We start from the raw sequence: 24,382 nt of genomic DNA, 5'->3' as shown, positions 1-24,382 counted from the left end.
GGCCTGTTCATTGTCTAAGCTCCCCTGTAATGAGGCCTGGTATGCATGGTGGCTCAAGTTCTGCTTAATCCTATTTTCCTATATTCCTTAGAAGTGTGGTTTCAGTATACCACCCAATAAAACACCTGCTCAAATATTAAGTCTCAGGTTTTATATTCTGGACATTTTAATCCATGATAAGAAATGATGCAGTGGGAATAAAAGAGAAGAAAACGAGAGTTCTAAATATGGGAAAAGAGACTAAAAATAAATAAAACAAATATTGAACATGGGGGGAAAAATCACTTAGTAAGAACCTAATTGTAAAATGGGCAAAAGATAAATGTAAAAAGAGAAAGAAAGACAAATGGCCCTTGTAAGTAAAAATGTTCTACCACACATTTGAGTACATCAGGGCACATGTGTAATCCCAGCCTAGGGAGGCTGAGGCAGGAGGACTGCAGTTGGAGACTAGCCTTGGCAAGACCCTGTCTCAAAAAATAATTTAAAAAGAGGGGCTGAAGATATAGCTCAGTGGTGGAGCACCCCTGTGTTTGTTTAATCCCCATGACCCCACCAAATGTTTTACCCTCATTTACGATTAAAAACAAGTCAAAACTGTTGTCATAGTCTGCAGTTGTACTTCAGTGGTAAAGCGCTTGCCTTACACATGTGAGGCACCGTGTTTGACCCTCAGCACCACATAAAAAATAAATAAATGATAATTGTGTTCATCTACAAAATGTAAAAACATTTAAAAATGTTTAAAAAAACTTGTCACAAGCAATGAAGAATCTGAAAATAAACAAACACTCTTAGAATAGTACCTAAAAGAATAAAATACTTAAGCACAGAATTAATAATTATAAAACTTACACTCTGAAAACTATATAAAACATGATGAAAGGAAAACTGAAAAAGCAACTCACATTCATTAGAACATTTAATCCTTCAAAGATTTAATATTGCTTAAATGGCAAGCTTCCCCAAAGTGGTCTAGAGAGTCAATAGAATTCCCATCAGAATGCTGGCTGGCTCTTTTGCAGAAGTTTACAAACTGATCCCAAAGCACATATAGAAAACAAGTGACCCAAGATAGCAAAACAATCTTAAAGAAGAACAAATTGGAGGATGGACACTTTCTGGTTTTGAAACTTTCTAAAAAATCAAGATAGTGTGATATTGGCATAGGGACAGATATAGATATCTATAGATGAGAATTGAGTGTCTAGAAATAAAGCCTTACAGTCATGATCAACTGCCGTTTGACAAGGGTGATATGACAATTCCATAGGGAAAAATGATTTTCAACCAATAGTACAGGAACAACTGAATATTCACAGGTAAAGTAATGCAGTTGGACCCTTTTCATCATACACAAAGCTAACTCCAAATTAACCTTAAAAATAAGAGTTAAAATTATAAACCTCTTAAAAGAAAGCATAAAAAAATCTTCATGATCTTGGTTTGACGATCCACACCAAAAGCAGAAGGGACAAAAGAAAAAAATCCATATGTTAGACATCATCAAAATTAAAAACTTTTGGGCTAGGGTCACAATTTGGTCTTAGAGCATGTTTAGCACATGTGAGGCCCTGGGTTCAACCCCAGCACCCAAAAGAATAAAAAAATAAAAACTTTCATATTGAAAGGACACAATCAAGAAAATTAAAAGGCAACTTCTAAGATGAAAGAAAATTTTTGTAATTCCTATATTCCATATGGAAATTGTATACAAAATATATTTAAAAAGGACTATAATAAATTGGGCACAGAGGAGTGCCTTGGGAGGCGGAAGCAAAGGAATGCACGTTCAAGGTTAGCCTGGGCAACTTAGTGAGTCCCTGTCTCAAAATTTTTTAAAAAATTTTAAAAGGGCTGGAGGTGTTGCTTAGTGGTAAAGTGCCCTTGGATTTAATCCCCAATACCACAAAACAGACAAACAAAATGATTACAACTCAATAAAGACAACCAAATTAAAAAATGAGCAGAGGTCTGGATAGACATTTCTTCAAAGATATACAAGGCCAATGAGCACATGAAAAGATGCTCAATGTCATTAGTCATCAAGGAAATGCAAATCAAAACCACAATGGAATAGTACTTCAAACCCACTCAACAGCTGGAATCAAGATAGATAATAACAAGGGTCGATAAGGATGTGGAGACACTGCTTCCCTCACACACTGTTGATGGGAACGTAAAGTGATGCAGTCGTGTCGATAAACAATTTTTAGTTCTTCAAAATTTTAAAGAGTTTCCATGGGATCCAGGAATTCTACTCTTAATTATATACCCAAGAGAAAAAAAAAAAACAAAAACAAAACCTAAGTCCATGTAGAAACCCGTACATGAATGTTTATAGCAGCATTACTCATATTAGAACTGGGGGCATCCTAAACATTCATCAGCCAATGAGAGGATAAACAAAATGCTGACTATCTACACATGGAATATTACTCTCTAAAAGAAGCAATAAACTGCTGACATCTGCTACAACATGAATAGGCCTTGAAAACACTTTGCTAAATGAAAGAGGCCAGTCCCAAAGGAACACGTTATATGATTTTATTTACATATAATATCCAAAGAGGCAAACCACTAGACGCACAAAGTAGAAGAGTGGCTGTCCAGAGATGGAGAGAGGGATAAAAGGAAATAGGAAGTGACTGCCAATGGGTCCAGGATCTATTTGGGGGTTGATGGAAATGTTCTAAAGTTGACGATAGTGATGGTTGCACAATTCTGCGAACATACTAAAAACTATCAGATTATATACTTTAAATGGTGAATTGTATAGTATGTAAATAGTATGATCATTACTCAATGGTTTGTTAATGAACTGACATCTTACTTATATCTGCATATAAAATATTCATTTTATCTAGACTGTAGAGGAAAAAAATAAACAATTATGCTTATATTTTTAGAAAGCATATTTTTCATTGTCATAATGGAGATGAAAGTGCAAAATCAAAGAAGTTAATTAAAAATCTTACAATGCTAAAATTGTTCTCAAAAATGTCAATATAAACCCATTATTTCTTTTTTTAAATCAATAATTCATTCAATAATTCATTTATCCATTATTTCTTGTAACTAGAAGTCATTAAGGCCTAGAAGCTATAGAGCTTGGCTTCCAAATGATATTCTTCCATAAAAGGAACCAAGTCTTCTTGAAGAAATGGCTAATTCCATCTTGGGAAATCATTTCTGGCCCAAAAGTTAAAAAATGCCATTACAGGGTCATATCAAAAGGACACAGTAGCAGGTTAATGGAGCTCCCACAACTGTCCAAATATGGAGTAACTTGAGCATTGAAAGTGAAATTGATCAAATTATATATTTTTATATATGCCACAATGAAACCCACCATTGTATATAATTAATATGAACCAATAACAAAAAAAGCTCAAAAATATATTGTTTATTCTCCACTGATGAGGGAAAGTTCTTTACAGAATATTACTTTAAAAAAAAGACTAATAGATTTAGAAAATCAAGAACCTGTAACCTCAAAAGAAAGACATGATTCAGGCTAAGAACATGAATAGACAATCAAACCATTGGTGAGAAGTCTGGGTGGGAACATACATTTGCCCAAATAATTACCCATCAGATTATTGTTAATGACAAAGGGAAATGTCATAGTTTTCAAGGAGAGACTTGAAAAGTGGTCTCTTCACTAAGAAAACAAATTAAGCATCAGTGTGGTACAAATGACCACAATGTGGCTCCTACTGGAGGCTATACAAAGCACTCAGGATCACTTGTGAAATATTTTTGCCAAAAAATTTGACTTGAATCTAACCAAGATTTTATACCTGACATTTAGGTTACAGCAAAAACAAAGAACAGAAAACAAACAAACAAACAAAAAACAGGTAAGCAGTGCCATGAGGAAATACTTAGATCCAGAATGCACAGAGTTCCACAAGATGACGCCTGGTTTCTGAAAAGCCAGTGTGGTTACACAAGGACAAAGGAGTGTGGGCATGCACATGAGGAAGGAAGAAAGGCTGTTCTCTATTAAGGCAGGATCCTAACAACCAAACAGCCTGACTGAACTATTGGATCCTGTTTAGACAGATTGCAGTAAAAGCACTGTTGGGACCAACTGGATATTTGAACATGGACTATTCAAGTGATATGGTGGAACTGTCTATTTTCTTGGGTGTAATAAATATGGTTCTGTAGCAGAAGGTCTTCGTCTGTAAGAGATGCAAATTAATAGAGAGCTGGGGTTACAGCTCAGTAATAGAATGCATGCTTATTAGCATGTGAAAAAGATTAATAAAGATTGAAAAACAGGTCCCAAAATATAGTTAGATAGGAGGACAAAGTTCTAGTGTTTTACAGAACCGTACTACATCCTATTATATATTTTATGAAGAGAGGAACTTGAAGGCTCTGAACACAAAGAAATGATAAAGAAATGGAAATGCTTACTACCATGAGTTGATCATTACATATTATATAATATCACACTGCACCCATAAGTATGAACAACTATGTGTTGATTAAAAAGAAAAAGGTTTTGGGGCTGGGGTTGTGGCTCCACTGAGTGGAGAGCTCGCCTAGTCAGGTGAGGCACTGGGTTCGATCCTCAGCACCACATAAAAATAAATAAATAAAAATAAAGGCATTGTGTCCACCTACAACTAAAAAAAAATTTAAAAAGAAAAAGGTTTCAACAATAAAATAAAATTAAAATAATTAGTATTAAAAAAAGGTGAAGAGAATAAAATGCCAAGAAAAGTGAGAAAGAGAAAGATACAAGGTTAATTATTTAGCATTGAATTAGCTGAGGTCTGCAACTTATTTGCAAATGGATCAACAAAAAACATACATTTATGTATGTACACAAATATAAAGCACATTTGTTTTATCAGGCTACTGAGAAATGTAAGCTCATTATACTTACTACTCTTTCAAATTGTATGACTGAAATTTTTCATACAAAAAAATTGTGGTAAAAACTTGAAAAACAATGAAATTCAAGTAAATTAATAAAAGTAGAAAATAATGAAATAATAAAAATTTAAATCAAATTTATTCAATAAGAATGGATCCTTTGAGAACAATAAAGAGAAAACACTTGCTATTCTGATCAAGATAAATAGTGCCAAGGAAAATAAACATTAGAAAAGGGAGAAAAGATATTATTATAACAGATAAGGAAATTTTAAATTTTAAAATAATTTTTATATAACTTTGTATTACATACATTTCCAAAACTAAGTGAAATGGTTGATCTGAGTAGATGGAATTTCCAAATTATTAAAATTAGCATAAGCAATAGTTAAAAAGCCTGAATTGACAAAAATCTGGGAGCTGGGTATGCAGTTTAGAGGTACAGAGGTTGCCTAGCATATGCAAGGCCCTGGGTTCAATCCTCAGTACTGGGAAAAAAGTGATTACAAAATTCATGGAAGAAGTTGAAAAGCTATCAGAATGTTCTCCTTCAAAATTTTTCAGATGTAGACAGCTTAAGCAATAGAGCATAAATCATCAATGGTCACAAAGTATAGAAAATTATGAAAACCTTTCTAGTTAGTTTCAGAAGTCTAGCAGATAACTGGTACCTAACTGGACAAGATCATCATTACATAATCAAATATTCAAAATTTTGGCAAATAGACACACATTTAAAATTCAATGAGCAGGCAGGGAAAGGGTAAGCAGGAGAAACCCAGGGTCCCCACTCACATCCTGAATGCCTGAAGCATGTGCTGCTGGATAAGCCTGCAATCCTCACAGACCTTAAGCCCAGTCTGTGGAGCTGCCAAGTTACTGCACCATTAGTTTGCCCCAGAGAAGGAACTAGCCCAGACTGTGCCCTCCTAAAGGCTCTTGCTGTACAATATCGTCTTGAGACCTGCCTATCCAGGTTCCTATGAAGCAGGCAGGCAGTTGCCCCCATCCCTGCAAACTAGCCAGGTAGCCCTGCCCTCCACCCACAGCCCCAGGAATCACCTGGGCAGTCCATCTTCAGGGGTCCCCTCTGATGAGGTCCAGATTAATAGGTGACCCTACCCACTCTTCTGCTGTGCTGAAAGTAGCCAAGTGGTCCTGCCTTCCCACCCTCAGCCAGAGAAGCAGCCAGGCAGCTTTTCCTGAATGTCTTTGCTTGCTGAGGCCCCCAGAAAGCAACCAAATGGCTCCATCAACTCTCCAATGGCCTTAAGAAGCAGTTGAGCAGTCTATTCTCAGAAGTTCAGCCCACCACAGTCCTGAGCAGCAGATACCGAGGCCTGTCCACCTACCTTGACAGCTGGGCAGAACTTGCTGAGCAGGTCAGCCACAGAGGCCCTGTAAAGTCACGCATGTAGCACTCAGACACTAAAGGTGACCTATCTGGGCTACGCCTGTCACCTGGCCTCCACACAGCACCTAGATACTGATAGGCACTCTAATTGGCTACTGGATGCAGTAAACTCTACCCACTTGGGCAGAATAGGGTGGCTCTTCCTACATAGAAGCCACTGAAACTGACATGCCCCACACCTGCAGCCAGGTGCACAAAAACCAGAGCTGTCAGGAAACCAGCTTGCTTAAGGGAGTTGTATCTCAGATGGAAGTACACTCCCCAACCTCTGCAGCCTAGACCACTGGGACACTGCCAGCCTGGATTACAGCTCAAGAAGCTACACAGATACTACAGCACCTACCTGGAGCCAAAGCCTACACAGCCTATCCAATTAACATCCTAGGACACATTGCCAGGAGAAAGTACTGTGCTATTAAAGCCACCCAGTAAATTGTCAGAGGCAACTGGTCTGCCAGATACACAAATACCAACATAGATAAACGAGCAGCATGAAATAAACAAGGTAACAGGATGCCTCCAAGGAAACACAATAACTCTTAACAACAGACTCCACAGAAAATAAAACTGAAAAATTGGCTGAAAAATATAAAATAATGATTTTGAGGAAACTCAATGATACAAGAAATACAGACACATAATTCAATGGAATTAGAAAGACAATTCATGAAATGAGAGAGAAATTTCACAGATACAGCTCATAAAACAGAACCAAACAAAACTTCTGGAGCTAAAGAATTCAATAAAAGTGCCAGGCATGGTGGCGCATGCCTGTAATCCCGGCAGCTTGGGAGGCTGAAGCAGGAGGATTGCAAAGCCAGCCTCAGCAAAAGCAAGGAGCTAAGCAACTCAGTGAGATCCCGTCTCTAAACAAAATACAAAATAGTGCTGTGGATGTGGCTCAGTGGTGGAGTGTCCCTGAGTTCAATCTCCAGAACCCCCCGCCAAAAGAATTCAATAAATTAAATTTAAAAATCCAGTTACGAGCCTCCACCACAGAATTGATCAGGTACAAGAAATAATTTCTGAGTTTGAAGATAAGTCTTTTGAAATAACCCTGTGAAACAAACAGGTAAAAACACATTAGAGAATGAAAAAAGCTTTTGAGATTCTTGGGATGTAATTAAGCAAACAAATTTTCATATTATGGGTATTCCAGAAGAAAAGTGAAGAGAGAAGGCAATGTAAAACTTATTCAACAAAATGATTGCAGAAAACTCTTCAAATTATGGGAAAAACAGGGACTTCAAGGTCCAGGAAGCTCAAAGAACCCCTAATTGATACAAGCAAAAAAAGATCTTCTCCAAGGCACATTATAATCAAACTGTCAAAAGTACAAGACAAAGAGAGAAATCAAAAAACAGCAAGAAAAAAGCATTCTGTCACATATGAGAAATCTCCACAAAGGGCTGGGGTTGTGGCTCAGTGGCAGAACATTTGCCTTGCGTGTGTGAAGCCCTGGGTTCGATCCTCAGCATCACATAAAAATAAATAAATTAAATAAAGGTATTGTGTCCAACTACAACTAAAAAAATATTTTAAAAAAAGAAAGAAATCTCCATGAGACAAACATCAGATTTCTCAATAGAGAGGAGATCAGGAGAGAAATGAGATGATCTATTCAAAATACGTAAAGAAAAGAAACTATCAACCAAGGATGTTATGCTCAGAAAAACTATTCTTCAGAAAGGAAAATGAAATCAAGTCTTTCTAGGACAAGAAAAACCTGAGGACATTCTCCCCCACCAGAGAGGCCCACAAGAAACATTGCAGGGTTCCTACCCTAGAAGCAGAAGACTGGTAACTTCCACGTGAAGAACACACAAAAGGATGAAACTCACTAGCTCAGATGCACTGCAGAGAAAATAAGAGGATCAAACCTGGTCTATGCAGAAAACTCCGAACCATAAAGGGGAACAGCAAGAGAGGAAGAAAGAAATAGCATATATAAAACAACTAAAAAAGCAAGAAGAATACATCTTTCTTTATTTATCAGCAGTAATGTTGAATTTAAAAGGACTAAATTATCAAATTAAAAGTTATAGATCAGCTGAATAAATTAAGAAAAAGACTCAATGATATGATTCCTACTAAGCACTTATCTCATTAATAAAGACACACGTGCTGAAAGTAAAGGGATGGGAAAGGATATGCCACATGAACAAAAACCAAAAGCAAGCATGAGTAGCTATATTTATGTCAGATAAATAGACTTTTAAGTTAAAAACTGTGCAAAGAGATGAAGAAGGTCACTCTATAACAATAAAGGGATTAATGGAACAAAAGGAAATAACAATTGTAACAACTCCACAGTGCTCAATTACATAAAGCAAATATTATCATATTATTACATAAAGCAAATATTATCATATTATTACATAAAGCAAATATTATCATATTATTACATAAAGCAAATATTATCATATTATTAAAAGGAAAGAGAAACTTTAATGCAATAGTAGTTGATGAATACAACACCCCACTTTCATCAGTGGACAGATCAACAAAGAAACATTAAACTATACTGCAGACCCAATGGACTCAACAGACATGCACACGACACTCCATCCCAGAGCTACAGAATACATGCTCTTCTCATCAGCACATAGAACATTCTCCAGGATAACTGACTGTTAAGCCTCAAAACAAGTCTCAACATCAAAAAACTGAAACCATTGCATAAATATTCTCTGACCACAATGGAATAAAACTAGATATCAACAACAAGAACTTAATACATTGTAGAAATACATGGACATTAAACAACATCCTCTTGAGAGTCACCAATGGGTTTAGGAAGAAATTCCAAGGGAAAATAAGAATTTTCTTGAAACAAATGAAAATGAAAACACAACATATCACAAGCATTGAGTTACAGCAAAAGCAGTATTAGAGGGAAATTCAGAATAACTACTTACATTTAAAAAATTCAAATGAACAACCTAATGATGCAACTAAAAAAAATGAGAAAGGCCAGAATAAACCAAAACCAAAATTATTGTTAAGAAAGAAATAACAAAGATTGCAGTAGAAATAATAACAGACCAAAACAAACAAACAAATCAGTTGCTTTTAAGAAATAAAATGAAAAGTGCTTTAGCCAAACTAATCAAGAAAAATAAAAAGATCCATATAAATGAAATCAGAAATGAAAAAGGAGATATTATAACTGATATCATCAAAAGACAAAAGATCATTAAGGACTTATAATCAATGATACACTGACAAATTAGAAAACTTAGAAGAAATGGATAAACTTCTGGGCACATATAATCTACCAAAATTGATCTACCTTGAGGATAAAGAAAATCAGAATAGACTAGTAACAAATAACGAGATCAAATTAGTAAGAAAAATTCTCCCAATAAAGAAAAATTTAGGACCAGAGGGCTTCACCACTAAATTTTATAAAAACTTTACAGAAAAACTCTCTTCCCAGAGTATCCCATGTAATTAAAGGGAGGGAATCTTTTCAGACTCATTCTAGAAACCAACATTGCACTGATACCAAAACCAGACACAGACACAACAATAAAATTACAGACCATTTTCGCTGGTGAACATAGAAGCAGATATTCCCAATAAAATACAGCAAATTGAATCTAACAGCATGTAAAAAAGATTATATACTATGATCAAGTTACATTTATCCAGTGGGTACAAGGATGGCTCAACATGAGCCAATTGACAAACATATATCACCAAACAGAAAGGACAAAAGTCATATGATCATCTCAGTAGATTCAGAAAAAGCATTCAGTGAAATCTACTAACCCTTCATGAAAAATTAGGTATAGAAAGAACATACCTCAACACAATGAGGTTCTGCATGACAAACCCACAGTCACCAACATACTGAATGGAAAAAAGCTGAAAGGATTTCTGCTAAGATAAGGAACAAGAAAAGAAAATAAAACTAGATATCAACAACAAGAACTTAAGACATTGTAGAAATACATGGACATTAAACAACATCCTCTTGAGAGTCACCAATGGGTTTAGGAAGAAATTCCAAGGGAAAATAAGAATTTTCTTGAAACAAATGAAAATGAAAACACAACATATCACAAGCATTGAGATATAGCAAAAGCAGTATCACTTCCACCACTCTTATTCAACAATTCTCTGCAGTTAGGCAAGAGAAAGAAATAAAAGATGGCTGGATGTATCTTAGTGACAGAGCACTGGCCTCCTGGGATTGAACCCAGGACTACATACACATACACACATGCCCCAAATGAACAAAAAGGAATAAAAGACATACGAATAGAAAAGAAGGAAATCAAATCATCTCTGTTAGCAGATGACATTATTTTATACATAGAAAAAACAAAAGACCCAAGAAACTGTCAGAACTGATAAATAAATATAGTAAGGTTGCAGGGATACAATATTAATATACAAAAAGGTAGCTTTTTGTATATGCCTATAATAATATTTCTGAGAAGGAAATCAAGAAACCAGTCCCATCCACAATATTTAAAACAACTCAAAAACACCTAGAAATAGATTAAACCAAGGAAGTGATTGATTTCTATAATGAAAATTATAAAACTCCAGTAAAATTGAAGAGGATACAAAACAAAAAACAAAAACCAAAACCAGAAAGACATCTTGTGTTTATAGATTGGAAGAACTTTCCTTTGTCAAAATGTACACACTCAAATTGATCTACAAATTCAACGCCATTCCTATCAAAATACCAGTGACATTCTTAATAGAATTATTAAAATTGAGAGAACCACAGAAGACCCCAAATACCCAAAGCAATTCTGAGAAAAAGGAACCAACGTTGGAGGCATTAAAATACCCACCCTCAAAATACACTACAAAGCTACGGTACCTGGTATAGAAACAGACACATAGACCGATGGAACAGACTAGAAAATCCAGAAATAAATCCAAGGATGTACAGCCAATTGTTTCTAACAAAGATAGAAAGAACATGCATTGCATAAAGAAAAATTTCTTCACTGAATTGTGCTGGGAAAACTGTATATCCATATGCAAAGAAACACTGGACGTTGGTCTAGGTAAAAAAAATTTTGGATATGACACCAAAAACAGAGGCAGCAAATGCAAAAATTGATTATTGGGATTACATTAAACTAAAAAGTTTCTGCACAGCAAAAGGAAACAATCAAGAAGGTGAAGAGATGCCAAGCACAGTGACACATGACTGTATTCCCAGCAACTGGGAAGACTGAGAAGGAATATTTCAAGCTCCAGGCCAGCCTCAGCAACTTAGGAAGGCTCTGTCTCAAAATAAAAAAATTTAAAAAGGCCTGGGGATAAAGCTTAAGTTCCCCTGGGTTTCATCCTCTATACCAAAGGGAAATAGAGAGGAAGGGAGGGAGGGAGGGAGGGAGGGAGGGAGGGATGTATGGATGGATGAGGGGGAGAGAGAGAGCAAGAAGGGATGACTTATAGAATATGAAAAAATATTTTCAAATTCATCTAAAAAGGGATTAATTTCCAGAACACATAAGGAACTCAAATAATTCAACAGCAAAAACACAAATAATCTGATTCAAAAATGGGCAAATGACTTGAATAGATATTTATTAAAAGAAGATATATAAATGGCAGGCAAGTATTTGAAAAAAATGCTCAACATCACTAACCATTAGAGAAATGCAAATCAAAAACTCAGTCAAATATCATTTCACCCCAGTTAAAAAAATATTATCAAAAATAACAAATGCGGGCGAGGATATGGAGAAAGAGAAACTCTGATACACTGTTAGTGTGAATGCAAATAGTCAACCACCTATGGAAGAGTATGGAGATTCCTCAAAAAATGAAAGATAGGACTCCCAAATGATCTAGCCATCCTACTTTTGGTATATATCCAAATGAATAAAATCAACACTTCAAAGAAACACTTGCACTCTCCTGTTAATTGCAGCACTATTCCCAAGATATGGAATTGGCCTAGATGTTCATCAATGTATGAATGAAGTAAATGTGGCATATATACACAATGGAATCAGCAATACAGCCATAAAAAGGAAAGAAATTCTGCCCTTTACTGAAATATGAAATTGCAGGACATGATATTAGGTAAAATAAGTTAGGAAATATTACATACTCTCACTTATGTGTGAAAGCTAAAATGTTGATCTCAAAGAGAGAACAGAAGAGTGGTTACTGGAGCCTGGGAAGGTTGTGGAGGAAGGGGTATCTAGAGAAATGGTTAATGGGTAAAGGGATGCAGTTAAATAGGAGGAATCACCTCTGATGTTCTATAGCATCTTAGGATAACTGTCTTTGACAATAATTAATTGAATACTTCAAATCATTATTAGACAGGATTTTGAATGTTCCCAACGTAAAGAAATGATAAATATCTAAAGTGACAGAGATGTCAGTTACCCTGATCTAATCAATGCAGATTGTACAGACTCAATGAAATATATGTACAATTACAATTGGAAACAAAACATATTTAAAAAATTAAAAATAAAATTAGGGAATAGTGATGTATTTCGGTGATAGAGTACTTATCTTGCAGTGCAAGGCTCTGGGTTTGAACCCCAGCACTAAAATCAATCAATTGATCAATCAATCAATAAAATGTAAAATTAAATGAGCAAAGGTGTAACTGTTCTGTGCCTGGCTTACATCAAATACCACACAAACTATTGTTATCTGGGTGCAGTAGCACATACCTGCAGTGCTAACTACTTGGGAGCCTAAGGCAAGGGGATCCCTTGAGTCTGAGAGTTCAAGACTAGGTTAAGCAACATAGTAAGACCCCATCTTTAGAACAGAAATAAAACTATTTTTTCCCTTATGAACATGGTTGCAAACATCCTTTCCTTTGTTTTGTCTTTTAGTAATTCATATTGAAAGAATTATCTCTGAATGGACAGTTTTCATTTACAATCTTTGTAACATTATGGTTCACTAATAATCTTTTTAACATTTGTGGATTAACTGTGGTCACTGGAGTTGAAGTGTCTGCTTTTCCTTGACCTAGATAGAAGAGCTTGAAGCACAAACTAAATCATGTCCTTCTCTTTAGAAATCAATCAGTTTAATGAGAAAGTAAAATACTTGGTAAGTGCTCAATAAATACTACCTGTTATAACTATATTTCAATGATGAAAGTCCCTTGCACAGATTTCTGTATCCATAAATTTAAAAATACATGCTATTTAGTAGATCAAACAATGTGAATGTACTTAATATCACTAAACTTTATCCTTAAAAATGGTAAATTTTATGTTGTGCAATTTTATCATAGTAAAAAGTAAAATCATAGTAATTAGAACATACAATAAAAACTTACTTATTGATTTTTTGATTGATAAATTAGAACAAGTTACCAGAAATTCCAAATCCAGCCAAATTTATAAATCAGCAGTGATGTATGAATCTGTGTTTAGTGCTCATTAAATAAGCATTCTACTTAAAATTCATTTTTACATATACAAGAACCTAGGGTTTCAAAATTAGTGAATCGTTTTCTACTTACACCTTTATTTCTCACATGTAGATCACCAAAGATTTACTAACAGAAAGGAGTTAAAAGAACAAATACTCTTTACTACCACAGAGCTCTGGAATAAGATGAGAAATCAGGTGAACCAGTGTTTGAGGTATTTATTCATGAGACCCTAACATATCCTATGAAACACCATTACTTAAAAGTTAACAGCTTTAAAATCACAAACAGGATAGTTATCAAGGTAGACCTTCTCTCCAAATAAGGCAGTGACAGGCCAGGATCTATGATCTAAGCCACAGTCTATATTTAGACATTGGGAGGCCTGTAATGCTACTAGCTCTGGGCAGCTGAACGAGCCTGAAGATTAATGGAGTTTAATGGAGTGGAGAAGTAGATGCTCTATTAAAAAAATCTTCAGAGAGTGCGAGTGTTCTCTTTCTCTAGAAGAAACACTAGAAGGAATGTATTTGATATCAGAGGCGATTAATAGAAGAGTAAATGACTTCTAGATTGCAAAGATCATGTTTCATATATCAACAATTAGAAAGCTTTAAGGAATAATGGAAAGTAAAACAAAGCTTTACAGAAGTTCTTGTGGCCAGTGATACAGCACTTATCAAAGCTGACAAGTTTATTTATAGTCTAGTTTGATTTCTAGAAAATTAAATTCAGAAAAATAGATGAAGCTGGGGTTACATTTTCTGACACTGACATTCTGCTCATAATTTGCCATCATTAGCAATAATCTGAACTTCATCAATATTAAAATGATTGCTATACCACACTCCTTCCCTTTCTGCTAATTGACATTTCATATTATGAATTTTTTAAATGCCCTTTTTAGAGTATATAAAACTTATCCCCAGAATTTTAAATAGTTATTTGGATTTTTTTTGCAAGTTAGGGTTTCATCAGAAGGCATATTCACCTGATTTCTTCAAAAACAAGGCTAAAATGCCCCAAATCAATGGGACTTCTCCAGTATAAACGGGTTTACTTTTCAGATAAACATATGCTTCCTACATCCCAGTAATTTCACAAAGTAGTAAGCAAAAAAATGGAATATGAAGATATTAACAGCAAAACCCCACTAACTTACTGAAAGAAGTTTGGCCCGAACACAGTGGCGAGATTGTGAACATTCATGCGATTCTGCAGGTGATGCTTGGCCACTTTTGTCAAGAACTGGCAGAGGTACTTGAGGAGGCAGTAGTGGGTGTCTGGAAGCTCTCTTATTAAATCTCTTAAACTGTGTTCCTGAGCATCACATCTGCCATCTGGAAAAAAAAAGAATAAAAAAAATGTTCTCAAGTATATTTCACAGGCAACAAAAGCATACAGATATAATAAATCCAAACCTTTTATTCAGAAAAAAATTCCCTAGAGACTAATATAGGCCTTGAGCATTTGATGTTATTAAAGTTTTTAAAATTAAAAATTTTTTTTTTGCACTGCTGGAGGAATCTTGTGTGCTGTGCATGCTTGGTAAGCACTCTACCATGGAGCAGGACACCCCAGCTCTTTATTTATTTTTTTTCCATGTTAAAGAATTACTAATTTATTCAAGAAATTCTGAACATCACAAGTTTTACTTAGTGTATAAAATGGATTTGTATTTCAATTTTTTGGGTTTTTCCCCAATATGAAAATATTGGTTAGATTTTTATTCCATAGTAAAATTTTTCAGTTGATAAATGTCTTTGAGTTTGTACAAAAAAAGAATTAGATCTTGCTGGATTGTCACAAGGGACACTAAACTTATTGATCAGCTACTGTGATGAAAACTGAAGGAAACATAATTTTTATGTAGTTTTGTAATCTTGACAGTTTTCCTCCTTGAACAAACTCAAGTCAGTCTTCTCTGAGCTCTTTTTCAACTAAACCCACATTGGATACGTCCTCAAGAACCTTAGCAAGAATCCCTCATCCTAAATATTCAGTCACTCTGATATCCAAGCAACTAACTCATCTCCCACCATCCTCAGATGGTGTGTGACTATGTTGTTGCCTTCAACAAGATTCTAATTAGGCAGGTTTAACCACAATCACCTCTTACCCCAGATGCTTCCTCTTAGTGATTTTCTATTCACCAACTGTCCTCACTCCACATTTGCTCCTTGGCTATAAAATTCCCACTTTTCACTGTCACATTCCAAGTTGATTCCAATCTTTCCTTCTGCAAAACCCCAATGCAGTAGTTACTGTACTGAATAAAGTCTGTCACCAATCTCTAAGAAGTATGAGAATGGATGACTCTTTAATATTTAATGTGCCATAAATACTAGTCCCCTTTATTGGAGATTTCACCTTTTGTGACTGCAAATACCACAATTGTGATCTGAAAATATTACATAAAAATTACAGAAATAATTAATAAGTTCTAAAGAAATTTGATCATACTGTATTGTTATGACACTTTATAATTAATGTTGTTAATTTCTTATTGTGCATAATTTATAAATTATATTGCGTCATAGGTGTTTATGGATAGAAAAAACAGTACTAACTGTGGCTGGTACCATTTGTGGTTTCAGGCATCCTCTGGAGGTCTTGGAACATATCCCCCATGGCAAAAAAGGGGACTACTACCATTCAGAATTCACTATGCAACTCTCATACAAAAGTCTAATAATCTTGCATCAAACCAAAGTGTCTGATGATGTGTCAAAAGTCACAGGCGTGCAGATGAAAAGTTTCCCTTAATTTTGGGGATTTGTTTCGCCAATACTTATATACAGTAAAGTTGCTAATGTGTACCATTATGTTCTGGTTTCTGTCAGAGGAAAATACAAATCTTTTATAACAAATAGTTCAGGGGGACAATCCAAATCTACCCCTTTAATAGGCATCTAAAAGAACAAAAGTTTAATTCATATAAATTAATACACAGATTGAATTCTGTAGACTGGTCAGTTTTAGCCAATCAAGTGACTATAAAACTGAACAGTGAGGCAAACAGATCCAAAGAAAGATTAGCTACAAAACATGTGCCTAACATAATGCCACTGACAAAGTGAAAACACACAGAATGTCACATGCAGAAAGGGATAGTGAGTGGCTGCACAGGATCTGAGGGCAAGCTCGGGAACTTCCTGCATGAGGACCTTGGTTCTGCTACCTACTACCTACTACTTACTACCTAGATGACCAAGGTGGTACTGCTTGTGACGATGTTAATCCCCATTGCACTATGTTTTTAAGTAGCAGGGATATATGAGAAATTAAATATTTGGGACTGGGTTGTAGTAGCTCAGTGGTAGATCACTTGCCTTGCATGCATGCAGCACTGGGTTCGAATCTCAGCATCCCAGAAAAATAAATAAAGATATTGTGTTCATCTACAACTAAAAAAAAATTTTTTTTAAAAAGAAATGAAAATAATTAACTTTGGAGTAATTAAAAACTAACTGATGACACCCTTTTCTCATGTTTGTATTATAAAATTAAACAAATATGAACCTATTTTACCCTTTCTCTTTTTTTTTTTAATGGGGACTAATTCAAAATTAGTCTAGTTCGTTTCTCTGTTTAAAACTCTGGTCCAAGTCTCAGCATTTAAGGAGACAAACAACAGGGTTCCAGGCCTCTGGCTTTGAGATGAAACCTCAAACCCTAAGACAGGCATCGTGTGAAGACACTGGATCAAATAGAATAATATTCAAAATAGTTACCAACTTATGATAATAACATCTTTGAAAAAGAATCAGCACTTTTATTATTTACTTTCGATTTCTTAAATATAATAAATTTACCAGGAAATAAATTTGACAAGTAATGGGAAGGGAAACATATATTTAAAGAGTTATACGCTTAACAAAATAACACATGGCACGAATGCAAGAATCATTAAGTATGTTCTCAAAAGGCAAAAGTAACTGATAAAGAATCACCTTATAACTATTTCCTTCTCCCCCAAAGCATTTCCATTTTCTATGATGGAAGACAGATTCACGGATTCCCTTGCTAGGCAAGGGTGTGAGTATCCTCTACAGTAGCAGCTTTGACAGCAGCACTTTCACACTTAAACCTTAAATAGTTCAAATATACCTTCCCAATCCTTGTTCAAATATATTGACAGTAAAGACCTTAATTTATTAGCATGACATCTCTCCTCACCTCTTTTCATACTAATTATGTGCTAACATACTGAGAATCTATAATTTGTTCTGTTTCCAGAAATACCTGATAAATAACACCATTGCTGCCAGCCTGCCAGAGTCCTACAGACCAGATTTCCTATATCTGAGAACAACAGTTGCTCAGCACCTTCAGGGGAGGCTCATGGAATGCTTAGCGTAGCAGGAGTGAAGCCATAACGGTATAAATGTGACTATTAAGAAGAAGCCTTCTGATGTGTGCAAGAAACAAAATTCATAATACAGGTCGAGCATTCCTTATCCAAAATGCTTTGGATGAGAAGTCTTCTTTATTTCAGATTTTTAAATATTTGCATAACACAAGACGATATTTTGAAAACGGGACCCAAGTCTAAGCATGATATTCTCGTACATACCTTATACGTATAGCCTGAAGGTAATTTCACACAATATTTTTAGTACACTTGCATTTCAACACAAGAGGTCACATGTGGAATTTTCTACTGTGGTATCACATAGGTACTCAAAAAATTTTGGGGTTTTGGACCATTTCAGATTTGGGATTAAGAATATTCAACCTTCTGGGTGAGGTGGTGCATGCCTGTAATCCCAGCTGCTTGGGAGGCTGAGGCAGGAGGATCATGAGTTCAAAAGCCAGCCTCAGCAATGTGGAGGCACTAAGCAATTCAGTGAGACCCTGTCTCTAAATAAAATACGAAATAGGGCTAGGGATGTGGCTCAGTGATTGAGTGCCCCTGGGTTCAATCCCCAGTACAAAAATAAAATAAAAGAATGTTCAACCATTAATTGTTATTGCATGTGTTGTTTTTTAAATTGCTCATATTTAAACGTTGCTTCATTTATTCATATTCTTGTATTCATATTGGTAAATACAATGTCTCCCCTCAAGGTCTCACATTATAAAAAAGAGTTAGGAATGATTTTATTTTTATGTACCTTTACCCATAATATAAATTTATTGTACATTATAGGTGATATTTATCTTTCTGTGTCTGACATTCTCTAATAGCAAGGATATAGCACTGCACAAAGCAAAATCCATACATTTATGAAACTTATTCTAATTGATGTGGAAATAGACAATCAAATAAATTTAAAATATATATGCAAAGTGATAAATTAAGTGCTATGAAGAAACACACCGCAGAATAAAAGGGAGTAAAGCAAAGTGATGAGGAAAGGGGAGATGTTATTTCATTCACCATGGTTAGGGACACCCTACTAATATCAGGACACTTAAGCAAAGTTCATGGAAATGGGAAAGTATATTCTCTGCAGAGGAAGTGCCAAGGCCCTGAGGTGGAAGTCTTAGGCCTGGGGCCAAGCAGCAGTGGATGGGGAGAATAATGGGGAATGAGATCAGGAGATGATGAGATGAAGGGCAGATCACTAGTCTGATCAGGAGCCATTGTCCTTTTCTTTTTCTTCACACCCCCCCCCCACCCAGTAAGAGTTTTGGGATATGAAGAGACATCATCTGAGGTAAAGAACCACTTCAACTGCTGTGCTGCGTCTAGACTGGAGGACCTTGTTCTGACGCTGGGAGACTAGTGAAGGAAGGATAGTCAGTTCAGAGAAGAAAGGCTGGTGCCCGGACAGCCTGATCATGTGAGATGTAAGATGAGGGTGAATTCTGGATATAGCTGGAATATATCCGGTTTATTATATGAAAAATGCTTGCTTTATATGTGAAAAAATACATGTATAAAATAGTCAATCATTCTGCAAATGTTTATGGAGTGACTAACTCTGTGCCAGGTGTCATTCTAAACATTTTGGATACATCAGTAAACAAAGCAGAGATCTTTATCCTCAGGGAACTTGCCAACTATGATTAAATAAGATTGTTAGAAAGGTATGATCGAGAATGCATTGAATGTATGTAAAGTTAAAAATCCACAAACTGGCATATGCAAGCTCTCTGAGTCAGAAGTTGAGTTTTAACCATCTTTTAAATGCCTTTAATGCCTTGCATATAAAAAGTGATGATCAACAGTTAAGTAGAGGAAGGCCAATAAGAGGAGGGAAGAGGAAAGGGAAATGGGGAGCACTAGGGAGTAAAACGGAGTAAATCAAATTCCATACATTTAATTTAATGGGAATGTTAATTTAATGTCCACAAGTTTTAAGAAAATTTTGCAGATGGGAATAATGGTTCATAATTGAAATAGTCACCATTTTCTTTAACATCCATCTTTTTCTAGGCCAAGAACTACCTTTTCCCATTAGTGCAAAGTACCCCTTCAAATTATTCAAGTTTTTTCTGAGAGTTTTCATTAAATTTGACCCATTCCTCAATTGAAAATATAACATATAATTAGCACAGTGTACGGAGTATACAGAGAAATCTACTCAGCACTTATAAAGACCATAAATACTTTTTGTTCCAGGGGAAGGGCAAACACTGAACCATGTAACAAACATTTGCCCTCATTAACAAAAGATTGTGATCCTGAGCAACAATGGTGCACCTATATCACAGCACACAAAGCAGGACAGAACCTAACTCTGTGACATTTGTCCCAGTGCTTTCCACAGGCCTCTGTTGTCCAATGGGCATGAGGTTGTGTTATACTTGTAATCAGCCTTAAGGAGAAATGATCATTATTACAGGGCACCTAACACTATGTTCTCACACACAAAACACTTTAAGCAATGTTATCTGAATCAATAAACAAGAAAATTGTTGAGTAGTGGGAGGTGGGAATCTTAATTCATTTTTGACAAACCGTAGCTGTTTAAATTCTGGGAGGTTTGTGAGGGGAGACGTTTTAATAAAAGCCTACAAGAATGTGCACAAAATGTTTTACATGAGAGTAAGCAAAGAATGAATTATCTTTCTTTCTAAATATGCATTTACACTAGAAGGTGGGGGTGGGGAGGAGTGTCTGAAATGTCAGCTCCACTGGATCAGACTGGGTTTGACTTCTGCAATCACTCTCCAGGAACAGAATTGCCTCTCTAAAGTGAAGAGAAGCTGATGGAAACAACTTAATTACAACTTTAGTTTAATGGAACCAGCATTTTCCTGGGCAAAAGGTGAAGTTACACCTTTACAAATCTCTGGTAACCCGTGACCATGACAAGGTTCTCAAAGGCCTCACATACATTCTCAAAGGGGAGCATGATAAAGTGACTAATAAAAATTAATAAATGACAGTCTGTCCTTAAACATTATTAATGGAACTACAAATCTTATCATTCTGATTAGACTCTGCAAGATACAGAGGTGTATTTATTGCTCAATTACCTGATATTTACACTGTACCTCTTCTGCAAGAGCAAAGACCTGCAGAAAGAACCATCAAGCAGGTGATCCTTTTAGTCTTACAACCAGAAACGACTCTCAATGACACCCACACAGTAGCACAGCAGATTTATTTTGTGGATATTTATAGGGTGCTGGATGCTTGTCAGTGGGGCAGGTGGCATGAATAAAAATGTGTGAAAAATCTTACCTAATGTCAAAATTGGGAGCACTGAATCTAGGCTCGATCTTAGACACCTGCTTTTAACAGCTGAATAAACTGCATAAAAATATAAGTACAAAGTAGACTAACATATTTTGATGTTATAAATTTGTGCTTAGGAAGGGGAGCCTCCCACAAGATAACACACTAATCTTGAACAATACTGGCAAAGGCCCAACTAGTAAGGTGTGGCTTTCTCCATAAGTCCAGTGCTTTATTAAGTGGCCAAAGTACAGTTAATGTATAATTTTGACAGAAATCACATTGGTGCCAGTTGTTTTTTCCCTAGGTATTATTGATTAAATGCTGAGCTGTAAGTGACATCTAAATGGATCTGGTATCACCTGAGTTAGACCAGCAAGACTAAAGTTATTTAAGCCTATTTCACATGTCCTCCTTTTCTCCCTTCAGGATCTCAAATTATTCATAGACCCAGTACAAAAGGTTGTTTCTAGATGGGCACAGTAGCAACCGGGGAGGCTGAAACAGGAGGATTGCAAGTTTGAGGCCAGCCTCAGCAACTTAGGCCCTAAACAACTTAGTGAAACTATAGGTCTCAGAATTTTAAAAAATATATATGAAGGGCAAAGGATGTAGCTTAGTGGTAAAGCACTTCTGAGTTAAATTTCTAGTCCCCACTCACCCCGCAAAAAGGTTATTTCTATGGGTTCAGTAAAGCTTAACAGAGTTAGGCTAGAGATGAAGTGATGAGCAAGCTAATCATGTGGAATCTCTTCAAACTGATATCATGTAAACAAATTTTCAATATTTATTTCATGTGGGTTGACTTTCTATAATACAAATTGTATACTTTTAAGATAATTTATTTGTTGGATGTTTTATCTTTCTTTCAGTTCAAACCAAATAAGATGCTCCACTCATAAAAGCATCAGGGAAAAATGAATGTACTGAGAATTTCACCCAGTTTACAACAATTCATTCTTAAATTCCCAATAGTTATTATCTTTGTGGCCTTGGAGCTGTTGGGTCCTCTCTCTTTATTCTCTTCAAGCTCTTAATCTTCCTGCTATTAAGAAAAAAATTCTATTACTTTTACTATGAGAATAGCTAGAATATAAAAAGACAGAAATAACAGGTGTCAGCAAGGGTGTGGAGAACTTAATCATTCATTACTGATGGGAATGTTAAATTGTATAGCTACTTAAGAAAACAGTTCTTCAAAACGTTAAACATATCATGAAAGTTACCATATGATGTTGCAACTAATGAGGTAAACACCCAAGAGAAATAAAAACACACGGACTTACAAAAACTTATACATGCCAGTCCTGAGCAAAAAGAGCAATGCCTGGGGGCATCACAATACTTCAAAATATACTACAGAACCACAGTAACAAAAATGGCATGGTGCTGGCATGAGAACGGACATGCAGACCAATGGAACTGAAGACACAGAGTCTGGATAAAAGTACCAAAAACATACACAGGAGAAAAGGCAGTCTCTTTAACAAATAGTGCTTGGAAAACTGGCTATCCATATATAGAGTAAAACTAGATCCCTATTTCTCACTCTGTACACAAATAAATTCAAAATAGATCAAAGACCCAAATATAAGACCTGAAGTTTGAAACTGCTAGAAGAAAACATAGGGGAAATATTCAACACATAGATACAAGCAATGGCTCCTTGAGTAGAACTCCAAAGGCCCAGGAAATGACAGCAAGAATTGATAAACGAGATTGCACCAAATTAAAAGCTGCTGCATGGCAAAACCATCAGAAGAAATCAGAGTGGAGAAACAGCCTACAGAACAGGACAAAATCTTTGCCATCTGCTTCTCAGACAAAGGATTATTATCCAGAACATATAAAGAACTCAGAAAAGTAACACTAAGGAAAAAAATTCAAAAAACAAATAACCCAATCAGTAAGTGGACAAATAAACTGAACAGACACTATCAAAAGAAATATGAATGGCCAATAAGTATATACAAAAATGTTCAAAATTTATTAGCTATCAGGGGAATGCAAGTCAAGGCTACATTGAGATTATACTTTATCCAGAATGGCAATTATCAAGAATACAAAAAACAATAAATGCTGATGAGGAGGCAGGGTTTGAAAAGGAACCCTTACACATTTTTGGCGGGAATGTAATTTAGTACAGCCAGTATGAAAATAAGTATGAAGGTCTCTCAAAAAATTAAAAATATAAATTTTATGATTCAGCTATATCACTCTTTGGTATTTAATCCAAAAGAATTCAAGTCAGCACACTACAGAGATACCTGCATACCCATGTTTATCACAGTACAATGAATAATAGCCAAGTTATCAAATTAGCCTTGGTATCTGTCAATAGATGAATGGATAAAGGAAACGTGATATATATATTTGGATGTTACACACACACACACACACACACATATAATGGAGTTTTATTCAGCTATAAAGCAGAACAAAACCATGTCATTTGTAGGAAAATGGATGGAACTGGAGATCACATCATATTAAGTGAAACAAGAAAATAAAACAGACATAGAAAGACAACTACTTCATGTTTTTTCTCATATGTGAAATCTGAAAGGGAAAAAAGATGACATGAAAATAGAAGGGAGACTATTAGAGAAGAGGAAGGGGATCATAGGGAGGAAAGAGGAAGGTAAGGGATGGCAATGGGGTTGGATATGATCAAAGTATGTTATATATGTGTGTGTGTATGCATATATTCATAAATATGCCACAATGAAACTCATTATTCTGCATAATTAATATGCATTAATAAAAATCTTGTTTGTAACCACATTATTCACCAGAGCCATGATGTGGAAACAACCAAATATCTACCAATAGATGAATAAATAATGAATGAATGTGAGACACAACAGAAAATTAACCAGTCATAAAAATGAATGAACTACTGATACAGGATACAACATGGATGAACCTTGAAACATTATGCTAGGTCAAGGAATCAGTCACAAAAGGCCACATATTATGTGAGTCTATTTAAATGAAATGTCCGTAATAGGAAAATCCATACAGGCGGAAAGAATGTGAGCATCTGCCTAGA

The 24,382-nt window shown here is 35.5% G+C and overlaps 1 protein-coding gene across 7 annotated transcripts in view; it reads right to left on the bottom strand.

Moving 5' to 3' along the window:
• The window catches only part of Fam13a (family with sequence similarity 13 member A), a 362,563-nt gene that overhangs the window by 254,017 nt on the left and 84,164 nt on the right, over positions 1–24,382 (bottom strand). For 6 of the 7 annotated variants that reach the window (XM_046459235.2, XM_046459236.2, XM_046459234.2 and 3 more), the window contains exon 4: positions 14,860–15,037. In XM_046459235.2, the coding sequence (XP_046315191.1) occupies positions 14,860–15,037 (178 nt within the window). Of the gene's footprint in view, positions 1–14,859; positions 15,038–24,382 lie in introns of those variants that run through there. The other variant, XM_058583856.1, reaches the window with a different exon arrangement.

This window comes from Marmota monax, unplaced genomic scaffold (assembly GCF_021218885.2).
Source record: "Marmota monax isolate L192 unplaced genomic scaffold, Marmota_monax_Labrador192_F-V1.1 WCK01_AAM20220418_F8-fsc00002, whole genome shotgun sequence".
NCBI lineage: Eukaryota > Metazoa > Chordata > Mammalia > Rodentia > Sciuridae > Marmota > Marmota monax.
The sequence above is the reverse complement of the archived record's forward strand: the minus strand, read 5'-3'. Positions and strand labels throughout refer to the sequence as shown.